At 42.4% G+C, this 12,241-nt stretch overlaps 1 protein-coding gene across 2 annotated transcripts in view; it reads right to left on the bottom strand.

Annotated features, from left to right (window-relative positions):
* Positions 1-2,367: 2,367 nt before the first annotated feature.
* The window catches only part of trmt61a (tRNA methyltransferase 61A), a 23,689-nt gene continuing 13,815 nt past the window's right edge, over positions 2,368-12,241 (bottom strand). Inside the window, exons 3-4 of one of the 2 annotated variants that reach the window (XM_008278231.1) lie at positions 11,644-11,910; positions 2,368-3,406 (exon numbers count right to left, since the gene is read on the bottom strand). In XM_008278231.1, coding sequence (XP_008276453.1) covers positions 3,129-3,406; positions 11,644-11,910 — 545 coding nt within the window. In that variant the 3' untranslated portion in view covers positions 2,368-3,128. Of the gene's footprint in view, positions 3,410-11,643; positions 11,911-12,241 lie in introns of both variants that reach the window. The other variant, XM_008278230.1, reaches the window with a different exon arrangement.

Below are 12,241 nucleotides of genomic sequence, written 5' to 3' on the forward strand. Positions count from 1 at the left end.
CTCGAGGACCAGGATTGGACACCCCGGGCATAAAAGATGCTCCAGAACAAAAGTTAGATTGACTTTGAGTTCCAGGTTAAATTTCCAAATCATTTCACTTCGTCTCTGTCAAATCCTAAATAAAACACGAGGCTCTTTAGCTGCTAAGTTGTTGTTTGTGGCTACTTATTTCATTTCTTTATGTACAAACATCAGAGCTGAGGGACGTCAAACCGAAACAACGAGACGCTAAAGTTCCTCGTAGGAGCAACAAGCTGCAAAACATCCAACATTTAATCTGCCGCTTATAATAAAAACACAGATTACTGCAGCATAAGTAAACTTCTCCAGCGTATAAATGCATAAATCAGGCGCTGGATAAAGACAGAAAACAGAGTGAAGATGAGCGAACGCTGCAGTAAACAGCGGCTGCAGCTCTTAAGCCGGCTTGACCTCATTCACAGCCGACACTTGTGTCCAAACTCCATCGAATGTGAGTGAATGACTCGGCCGGCGTGGCCCTCCTCCCCCACAGGGAGACGCCTCCTCCACCCACTGACTCCCTGCTGATGGGAGAACCCCACAACGAGCTCATTTCTCAGAGATCATCCAGCCTCCACAGTTGGCTCAACAGTCGCCTCTTTAAGGTTCGGCTGTTGGACGTGACGCTGCTGGAAACGGTGACTCTTCACCTGTCGCAGCAGCAGCAGAGTAAAAAGCAGCCGCGGTGCTTTTTATAACCCTCGGTAAGCCCGGGATTACACCGCTAACCAGCACGTGCCGCCTCTGAAACACACCTCACGAGGCCTTTCTCACGAGAGATATGATTAAAAGCTGCTCACAGGGGGACGAAAATAAAACGTCGCATTTCACAGGAAACAGAGAGACTCGGCCCTGATGTGACGAATGAAGCCACCCAGAGTCCAGTCTAAACGCAGCAGTAATGGTTTTCCGGCTCCGGATCTGTTTTCTCAAAGAGGGGAAGCATCGGCGGACGTTTGTGACGCTGAAATCAATCAGATCAGAGACGAAAAGTGAAGCTCTGCAGCCCATGTGTCGGCCATTTTTATTTATCTTTTCGGTGTCAACAGACTTTTAGCTGCAAGTTACAGACGTTGAATTCTCTCTGCAGCTCATGTTTTTTCCTGCTAATTTGAATTTTGTACCTCATTTGCACGACGTGAGACTATTTTCTAAACCTGTTTGTTCTATTAAGGTGCCTAACAAAGACACATGGAGCTCAGTGGGAGGTTTACGAAAGAGGAAATGAAAACTATAAATAGTCTTTCATTTAAACCAGTTTCTGAGCGTTTATTGCCACTGTGGGCTCATTTTTCACTGCAACATAAAGTCCTGTCCCTCTGTGGAAACCGAACAACCAGGACTAGACGAAGAGGGAACTCACAAATGTCTTCTGTGCAGTACGACAAAGCTGCAACACCATAAATCATAAAAAAAACTAAAGAAAGAAAGCTAAATTTCTTTAACTATTCAGATACAAAAAGTTTTAAAAAGTTGGATTTACCACATGAAATCTTTTTCCGAGCGCTCACAGGTGGAGGAAACGGTGACTCCACGTATTACAGATATTTTACTACTTACATTAACAACTTGTTTCCACACTTGGAGGCAAAACGCTCCCGCTAGGTGGCTAATTTTTGTGTTTCCTTTAAGTCGGACTGAAAATCACATAAAAGTTTATCGAAAAATCTGGCTTTTTTTTTCTTGAAAGCTGCAGGAACATGACACTTTTTTGCTCTAATATACGGTGTTTTTATGCAAATCCTTCTTTGTTTGAATCTCTACAATGAAAGGGTAAAGTTAGCACGACAATTCAGTGAACACACAACCTGCGGTTCAGCCAAAAAGTCACTGAATTTTTGTCATGTGACTGCTGGTCGCAGCAGAGTCACCAACGGCTTCATGGACGTGCAAAGGAACGCAGAATTTTTAGACTTTTACAGAATGTGGTTCAAGTAAACGCTATTTTTTTTTTTGCAATTTTTTAAATGCAAAAAGATTATTTTGATCAAATATCAAGATTTCAAGCTTGAATTTGGTTCATCCTGGAGAGCTGCACATCCCACATCTTCTGTTTTTGCAGATTCTGGCTCTGATGAATGCTGTAATTTTGGCAATTTCAAAAAAAGAAAACCTGACTTTCAAACCCACCAACTGGTTTTGGGTTCAGACAGTGAAGTCCCCTTTACAAATCTCACTTTTATTGAATTTTTAATGAGATATTTGTAAGAATGTGCTTCTTATTTCTACTTTATGAAGCTTTTAGCTGCTACATATAAAGACATAAAGACTGTAACCATCAAAGTTCATCCTTCATGTCCACTTACTGGCCTGTTCCAGAGCCTTCAGCCACATCAGTCTTCCTCTGTGGACTCGGCTGTCACGTACAAACGGATCTGCTTATTTTAGCCGCTGGTATGATTTAATCCCCGGCACATCTCGTCTGCGTTTGCTTAAAGAGCAGAGAAACAACATCAGTCAGTCGAGGCTCAGTTACTTTTTTTTGTGGTCAAACTACGATTTGAAAGAACCTCAAGAAGAAAACCTTCAAATTCCAACAGCTCAAGTTAACGAATGCCTCCATAATTTAACTTATTTAGGGATAAAAGTGTCGTTTCCACTGTTGTGCTCTGGCAGACTCTGAGTTTGGGCAGATTTATCAGGTTTTAGTTTTTTTCAAAAGGTCAGACTTGTAAAGGTCTTTAAAGCCTCCTTCTGTCTGGAGATGCAGCAGTTCAACACAAAAACAAGAATCTTTTCACACATTTATTGTTTTTTTTTACTTGAATACAAATGTGCAAAATAGGAAAAAAAAAAAGTTAAAAAAAACCCTCCTCTATTTCTTCCCCCCAACAAATGAAAGCGAAGATTAAAAATGACTTTCATATATATATAAAAAAAAAAAAGGAGGCAAATAATCAAGTTAGGATCCAAAAGTTCTAATCTTCTCAGTGCTTGATGCAAGCAGCGAAACCGAGCGACATAAAACTGAGTTATGTAACAGGGAAGTGTAAATCCTCTTGGCGCTGCAGTGCCAGCCGGGTCCTGGAGGAAGCTGGTACCACCGCTGGATTATCAGTCTCATAACGGTGGATTATGAACCCTGTCAGAGGGAAAACCGCTCGGCTTTAGGTTCTGGGTTTGGTGGCGAAGGTCAGGTATCCTGTGTGACCCGGCATCTCTCTGGGCGCCGTCGTGGTCTTCAGGCTGATGGCTGCGTGGTTCGGAGACGTCTCGGTCCGAGAGTCGGGTCCGAAGTCCGGCAGCGGCAGGGAGACGGTCCGGACGTCGTGGACCCTGAGCAGGACCTCCAGGGTGCTGATCTCCTCGAAGCCCTGATCCACCAGAGCCTGGCAGGTTCTCTGGACCTGCTCGATGCAGGGAGAGAAGGAGCAGAGCCGGCCGCCTGCTGGAGACACAACGCAAGACACAAGAGTAAACAACACAAAAGAAGAGTAAACAACACAAAAGAAGAGTAAACAACACAAAAACAAGAGTAAACGACACAAAATAAGAGTAAACACAATGCAAAACAAGAGTAAACAACACAGTGTGTGATGCTGTAACTGCACAGCTTCATTCAGTGATATTAGTGACGCACAAATCAGCATGTTAGCAGATAAAACACATTCCCTCAGCTGAGAATCTGGATCGCTCATAAAGAATCATCAGGAAACCATCTGGTTAAAGGGAGACGCTCCTTTCAGCCGATTTAAATACGAAACTCTGAACATAACCTGCTCCCGACCAGGTTAGCTCCACAGCATCAGTTACCGTGGAGATCTGGCTCCACAGCATCAGTTACCATGGAGATCTGGCTCCACAGCATCAGTTACCATGGAGATCTGGCTCCACAGCATCAGTTACCATGGAGATCTAGCAGGTTAAAGAAGAAAACTCAGCTGACTTTAGCTAACACAACAACACACTACGACACAACAAGCCTCTGTTGATCCCACAGTGGGGAAACTGGCAAAAGGGAAAGTGAAAATGTTTAAGAATTATCAGTAGAGATAAAAAAAGAAAAATAAACCAGATAATATCTCGGTTCCTTCATTAGTAGATATTCAGATTGTACACCTGTTATTCGTCTGCTCATGTTTACAAAGTAGATCAATCATCAAACAAAATGCGATATTTAAAAAAAAACTGAGAAAAAAATATCGGAATGTTAGAAATAAAAAAAAAAAACAAAAACGGATGGTTCTTTCTGTTTTTACGGTTTCTGGCTCTGATAAATGGTGCAATTAATGTTCTTTCTAAAAATTTTGGGTTTTTTAAGTTAAAATCCCATCAAGTTTAGGAGGATTCAGGTCTGTATGATTTTTTATGAAGTTTTTCTGGAAGAAATTTGATCCACGTTTCAGCAAATTAAAGCCTGAAGCCAGTTAACGTCCTCACATATCAAACTTCCTGCGAGGCAAAGTCAGACTGACGCATTTTTAGCTCCAGCATAAAACTCAGCTATAATCTGAAAAGTAGTATTCTAACATCTGTCTTTCTGAACAACGACCACAAATCTGTCAGACTGTGTGATTTGTGTCGGTTCGTTCTGTCGGAGCTTCGTGCTGCGTGTCCGACATTTATCTAGAAATAGAAAACCTTTACTCTCAGTAAACGAACTTGGATCTGCAAAAACAATCGCTCACATACAAAAATGTATATTACACAGTGAGAAACATGCGCCAGTGGTTTGATAAACTGCTGTTATTGCACAGTGAATAGGCCGCTGTGTTTCTGGATGCTCTGATTGTTGTTAAAAATGGATCATATTCACACCGTTTAGTGGACAGTCGACAAGTACTGTTGTCAAAAACTGACCATAAACCACCAGGTAAAGGTCAGCTAATCAGCCGCATTCACCTAAAAATCTCTGCTGTTGAAAACCTTAGAATGAACTAAATGGGATGAGACAATACGAGGTGTCGCTAACTCCCAGTGATGAGATCAGTTGAGATCTTAATCCCAGATCTTTGTTCAGCCTCATTCTTCAGGGTTCAGTAAACTCAGACAAACATCCCTCCACGATCACACTTCAAACCCAGCCTAGGTCGGCTTCAAAACATCCAGCATGAACAAAGATAAACAATCAAAAACCCGACTCCTCAGATAGAGTGGACATTCTATCCCACTGGAGGGAGATCCACGACGCCACAGCTTCTATTAATAATTGGATTGTGGCGACCAGAGATCACCTGCCGCCGTCGGCCTCTCGCCTACAAATGAAACCCCGCGGTGATTGCGGCAGGAGGTCGAGGCCACGGGCCAAGAAAACTTTCACCGGGTGACCTGAAGACTCAGGAATGTGGCTGCAGCTGGAGAGGCTCCGGCTTAACGAAACAAACTGGGTTTCACAACGTGTGATGTAAAGAAGAGGGAGGACAGAAATAAGTGTGGTGGATGAATCATAAGTGAGGATGTTAAAATTTATTTCCATATCTAGCGGTAAATATCTGATCAGATTCCTCCCCCTGGTTCGGTATTTGCACTCTTTTTGCTCTGTTTTTGGTCTCCTCCACCTCCTCATTTCAATATGTTGATAATTAGCTGCTAAAAGCTTCATCACTGTGTCCATCAGCTGGCATCTAACTGCTGCAGAGGAGGTCTTTTGCTGCTGACACCTAGAACAGCATAGCGGGATATCTTTACATTTTCTTGGGGTTTGATGTTTCACTTTATCCCGTTTAGGAATCCAGATGTGTCTGGACGGAGGGCTGAAGCCTCCACGGTGTCTGATGAACGTTACGGGGAGGTTTCAGATAGCAGCCGTTCCTTCGGCCAACAGGACCAGAGTTCCCCCTCGAGACGGCCATAAACACAACCCAGCGGTCGCCTAGCAGCAACACACAGGATCGGCTCGGGTTGATGATTACACAAAGGCGTCTCTAGCGGTTGTTAACAGCCTCCAACATCAGCCGAACCTTCAACAACCAGCGGCTAAGTGTGCACGAAACCGCGATTCCTCATCATAAACTTCACGGCGTTCATGTTTGCTTTATGCTTGCGTAATATCGGCCATTAGTCCGTGAGGGGAGTGGAGGCTTTGTCAGGATTCATGGTCCAGCTCAGCAGAGCGCCGGGCTGCAGGCCAAAACACGAGGAGAATTACAACTTGGAGGAAAAAAAAAAAGCAGAAATATTTCACTGGCCCTCGTCCTATACTGTGTCCACTGTAGAAAAACAGCTCTCAGCAGTGTTCTCTAAAGCCTGGGAACAACTTCCAGCCTTTATTGTGCAACAAACACTCCTTCGTTTGAGTCATTTCTTTCTTTCTTTCTGCTGTGGGGGACGCAAACAGGAGGATAAAGTTGGAAAGTTAGCTGCTACTAGTTCCTCTTTTACACATGAATGTTCAAAGTGCAGTCAATTAGTCTGACGCTATAGAAAACCTAAAAACGTGACGACTCTCCAGCAAGCTCTGGAGGTCAAACGAGCGCCTTTTTTCCACGATCTTAGTGAATTACAACTCAGAGGGGAAAAAGCAGCGATATATTTCACTGCCTCGCGTCTTACTCTGTGTCCACCGCAGAAAACCAGCTCTCAGCAGTGTTTGTTCCTCTGTAACGCTGGGAATGAACATTAACTGTGCAAAAAACATTGCTATTTTCACTTATTTGTTTCTTTCTTTTGCTTTAGGGGATGTAAACAGAGATACAACGTTAGCATGGATATTTTTGGCTTACATTTTGGCACTGTTAAAATGCAAAGTTAGCTGAATTAGCTGCTAGTAGCTCCTCTTTGAAAAGCACGTGTGGATGTTCAGACAGGGAGCAGTCAATTAGTTTGACGCTGAAGCAAACCTAAAAACATGACGATTCTCAAGCAAGTTCTGCAGCTCAAATGAGTGCCTTTTTTCCATGATCTCAATGAATTACAACTCGGAGGGGGAGAAAACAGCGACATATTTCACTGACTCTTAGAAAACCAGCTCTCAGCAGTGTTTGTTCCTCTGTAACGCTGGAAATAAACATTATCTGTGCAAAAAACATTAAATTTTTTTCTTTCATTTGCTTTAGGGGAGGTACAACGTTGACATGGATATTGTTGGCTTACATTTTGGCACCGTTAAAATGCAAAGCTAGCTGAATTAGCGGCCAGTAGCTCCTCTTTGAAAAGCACACGTGGATGTTCAGACAGGGAGCAGTCAATCACTTTGACGCTGAAGCAAACCTAAAAATGGGATGATTCTCAAGGAAGTTCTGCAGCTCAAATGAGCGCCTTTTAACCGTGATCTCTGAGCTGATTTACGGCCGTTTATTCACGATCTTCAGAGAGTGCAACCTTCTCGTGTAGCTTCCTGGTTTTAGATCATCACTCCATGTGGAGCTCAGAGTGGGAAAACTGCCAGTTTCTGCAGAAAAACCCCCCAAAACATTTATTGCAGCTAAAAGTCTGAGTTTTATGCTCCACGGGCCAGTCTGAGCCTCCCACCATGAAGCACGTGACCCCCCGGCTTCTCTCCAGGTGGACTTTTTAACATCTTTTGCTGTGCGGTTGAAGCACTTTGGGGAAGCGCTGCTCTGGAGGAAACATCCAGCCTGAGCGGTGGGAAGTAAAGCAGACGTTCCTGGTGGAGCAGCTCTGCGCCTGCAGCGGCGGCAGCATAACCCTGTATGGTCATGGGAGCGCTGTGCAGCAGGGAGCGGGCTGCACTCTATTTATCTGGATCTGTGTGTGTGTTCGAGGGTCTCGTGGAGGGAAAATGTCGCAGTGGCACCATAAATGGGAGTCGCGGGGCAGCATCCTCGCTCCTCCTGCATTCCTCTTCATATTGGGGCTTACTGCTTAATATTGTGCTGCAGGAACATTAGCATGCAATCTGGCTTCAGGGCTCATAAACCACGAATCCTGTGCATGTTGGATAAATCAACCTGAATAGAAACACTGCAGTGGTCACCTCTCCTCCAGCACAACACTAAAACACTACGTTTAAGGTGCTCAGGTTTGCAGAAATGGCCACACATGAGCAGATTGTCAGACACCTTTTTCATTAACGTAAACCCAGGATGTAGCAGTTTCGTGTTTTTTTGCAGCTCCACTAAAAATGCGGCAAAATTGATGTTTTAACTCTGAACTCCAAGCACTTTATGGGCGTTTTAGTGCTCCTGTCACATTTTTATTTACTGTGAACTCATTTACACCAGCGTATAAAATCCTGCACCTCGATGGAAACATAACGACCACGAACAGAAGCAGAGAGAACGCAAAAGTCTTCAGTGCAGTGTGACACAGTCATAAGGCCATAAATCAGAAAATAAGGGAAAAAAAAGTTTAATTTCTCCTAATTAATTTTTTTTTACTGCATCATTTTTTCAAGTGCCCACAGGTGTCACCAAAACTGGGAAAATGGTGGCTCCACATGCAGTAGGTAGGTTAACATTTCTATTTTTAGCCTATTCCCACGTATATCTCTGCACTGTGTAAACTGCACTTCAGCTTAACATCTCTGAATTTTTGTGATGAGACTGTTAGATGCAGCTCAATCACTGTTAGCTTCCCAGTTGTGTTACAGATTGCAGAATTTTTTATTTTTAATAGATTTGGGTTAAAGCGAATGGTTTATCTATTTTCTTTAATTATTCGTATTTATTTTTGGCAATTTTTTCGAGAAAAATAGACATGTAGAATGAAATCATTTTGATGAATTATGATGATTTTAAGTTTAAATCTGGTTAATTTTTTTGACAGAAATGTACGCCACAGATGAGTAGTTCAGGGACCGTTGGAAAGTGAAAAACCTGAAGATTTTGTCTGTTTTAACAGCTTCAGGTTCTGATAAATGGTATGATTTTGGCGATTTAAAAAACAAAACAAAACAAAAAACATGTCTTTCAAACGTGCTGGAGGGTTTTGGGATTCAAAGGTTCATTTGTTTTTAGTTTATTTTTTTACATTTATCTTGTATTCTTTCCCTTACAAAAATTCTCTGAAAGTTTTGTCAGGCTACTAGTTTCTCTTTTTATATAAATTTTGCTTTTACGAAGTGGCCGTCCATTTTGTAAAGCGCTGGAAACACGTCTTCAGCGTGAACAACATCCGTGGTTGGCTGCACTCAGAGCTGCTGTCAGACAAAACGACGGCTGCAGGCTTTTAAAGTATGAGAGCGCTCGACACCGTGACAAAACAAAAAGCTGCTTCAGACACTGAGCAGAGTTTCAGTCGACCACAGCACAACGCAACAACACCTGACGAGAAAAGACACAAGCTATTCTGGAAGATGCACCGCCAGAAAAGGCAAAACCACAGAAACTGTTGTCTGTTGATCAGTCGAAGTGTCTGTTAGTTCACTGGATGCTAAATACACTCATGAAGCTCATAAAACCGTGTCAATCATGGCAGAACCGAGTTTCCAGTAACTCCTACAGCTTTGAATTTTCTGCAATGAGCTGCACAGCTGTCATACATCAACATGAGCTGAGAGGTGATGAAGAAGGAAGTTCTTCCTCCAGCAGCAGAACCTTAAAGCTCCACTGAAGTCTGATCACATGGACAAAGAAAAGGCCTTCTGGAGGACAGTTCTGTGGTCAGATGGAACAAACACTGAGCAGAACCATGTCTGGAGGAGAGAAGATGAGGCCTTTAACCCCAAGAACACCAAACCTACCATCAAGCATGGAGGTGGCAGCGTCATGCTCTGGGGCATTCTTCAGGAAAACCTGAAACCATCATCAGAAGATTGATCTTGGACACAGTTGGATGTTCCAACAAGACAAACATGCATCAAAAGTGGTGAAGAAATGGTTCCATCAGGCTGGAATGAAGGTTCTAGACTGGTCTCCCCAAAGTCCTGACTGAAACCGTCCAGAACCTGTGGACTGATGATGAAACAAGTCTGAGTCAGAAAGACGACAAGTTTAGTTGAACTGCAGCGATTCTGTCCAAAGGAGTCAAAGATGAACCAGAAGCTGGTGGACAGAACCCAGAAGAATCCGACTGAGGTGGAAATAGTCACAAGACGTTGAACCAGACATTAGAATCACAGCATGCAGACTTTTGACCCAACAGATTTTGTGATGTTTCCAGAAGACCTTTAATTAATCTATGAAAGAACCAAAATGTAGGATTGTTTGTGACAAATATTCATGTGTTTCAGTGATTCCATGACAGAAAATTCAGAGTTCTAGGAGTCACTGGAAACTTAAGACTGTCTGATATACATGGTGTTTACAAATGGATGGAAACTGTTGTTCACGACTTGGTTCCTTTACCGTTCCAGTGGTTCTCGGTGAATGCATCCAACTTGTTTAAAACTAAAGGCTAAAGATTAAGTTGCTATGATCTCTGCAAACACAACCGACCACCTCAGCAAACGGCCGACGTGTCCGGACACGCTGCCGTTTACATTCAGCTCCCAGGACAACAAACCGACGGCGTTGCAGCGAGCTGAGCTGACGGAGGGTGAATCCACAGGCTGGTATTTTAAAATGTGCTGCAGGACGAGTCATGGTCAGGAGGTGGTGATTGTTCGTCTGAGGCCACATTTACACGCCAAGAGCGCGTCTTTAAATATCGCTGACAGGATCCTCATTCAGCCTGTTTTTCCTGCATTAAGCAGAACATTCTGTCTCCACGTAAAACTCACTTACACGCATATTTACAGGCAGTCGGCATGAAACTAACGACATACTATTTGGAATAAAGCTCCAAACCTTCATTTCTGCTGCTCTGTATAAGATCATTATCAACAGACTGAAACTAAACATGTTGTTGTGACAAATTCTTAAGATATGTGGGCTGACCACAAAAGGAATTGATAAACAGCAAAATAACAAGTCTCGTGAGACTTTAGAAACAGCTTTCTCTACACTTTAGGTGCTGAGGATCCCTATTTTTGATTCTTTTATTCTAATTATTTATTTCCCATTTATTTCTATTTCTGTTCCTATTATTTCTGTTTATTTAAATAGTTCCTATATGCTTCTCTGCTTATTTAAAGCAAAAATTTAAATTTTTCCTGAATTCCACTGTAGTTTTTTCCAAAAACCTCGTGTAAAACATGTAAATTCATACAAAACAGGGGAATCTGTAAAATAAGAGTTTACTCAAGATTTACCGCTTTTTTAAAATCTATAATACACAATTTCTTCTTTCAAAATGTTTTATATATTACATTTTTTTTACTGATTTAAATGCAGTATATACACATTATTAATGTGGATGTTATTTAGAATTTTGGGCCAATTTGTTTTTTAGCGTTAACATGTAAATTAATACTTTCTTTGATTTACTACTTACTAGATGTAAATTAACAAAACAGGGAAAATCTGTTCAAAAAATGGAGGGTTTAATAAAGATTTACCATTTTTAAAATCCCTAATACAGATTTTTTTTCTTTCAAAAAGCAGCAAATATTTGTAAAACAGCCATATTTTCTACTGATTTAAATGCAGCACCAACAGGGCAGTTTTGCAGTCAAATGTTGTAAAATGACAATTTCTGAAAATACAGATAATTAATGTGGATGTTATTTATATTTTTGGTCTGGTTTTTTTTTGGCATTAACATGTAAACTAATACGTTCTTTTTGTGATTTTACTACTTATTAACTGTACATGAACAAAACAGAGAAAACTTGTGAATACATTCACAGCTAAAGACTTTTAACTTTAACCTTTCCTCTCCAGTCCAGCCCGTGGGTCTTACCTTGCCTCTTCATGGCAGCCCTGGCGTGGCCCACTGCCTCCCAGGGACTCGGGATGTCCAGAAAGACGGCGTCGGCCACCCCGCTCACCCCGAAGCCATCCTTGCAGACGTCCTGGTTCCGGACGGTGACCAGGTGGGCCACCCGGTGCTCCGTGAACTCCTCCTGGACCTTCTCGGCCCGCTGCTGGTGGAACTCCACTGTGTGCAGGTGGCCGGTGGGCGCGATGGTGCGCAGGATGGCGTGGGACAGCGAGCCGCTGCCGGTACCTGGAAGCACAACGACGGAGGCAGAAAATGAGAATCCACGAAGATGTAAAGGCGTCACAACGAGTCAGAGTGGGTTTTATTGGAGCTGTGAGCACTTTATCCAACTGGTTTGAGATGTTTTTGATGCATTTATCACCTTAATTATGATTAAAATGTTTTATTTTGGGGTTTTTAATTGTCTTCCAGCTCAAGGACCGTCTGAAAGTTGAGTGATTTGTTCTGTTTTTACAGTTAATGTTGTAATATGGACATTTTAAAAAAAAGAAAACATCCCTTTCAAATGTGATTCCAGAGGGTTAACACACATCCTGCAGCTAATGAAATAAAACTA

Source organism: Stegastes partitus, unplaced genomic scaffold (assembly GCF_000690725.1).
Source record: "Stegastes partitus isolate 25-593 unplaced genomic scaffold, Stegastes_partitus-1.0.2 Scaffold119, whole genome shotgun sequence".
NCBI lineage: Eukaryota > Metazoa > Chordata > Actinopteri > Pomacentridae > Stegastes > Stegastes partitus.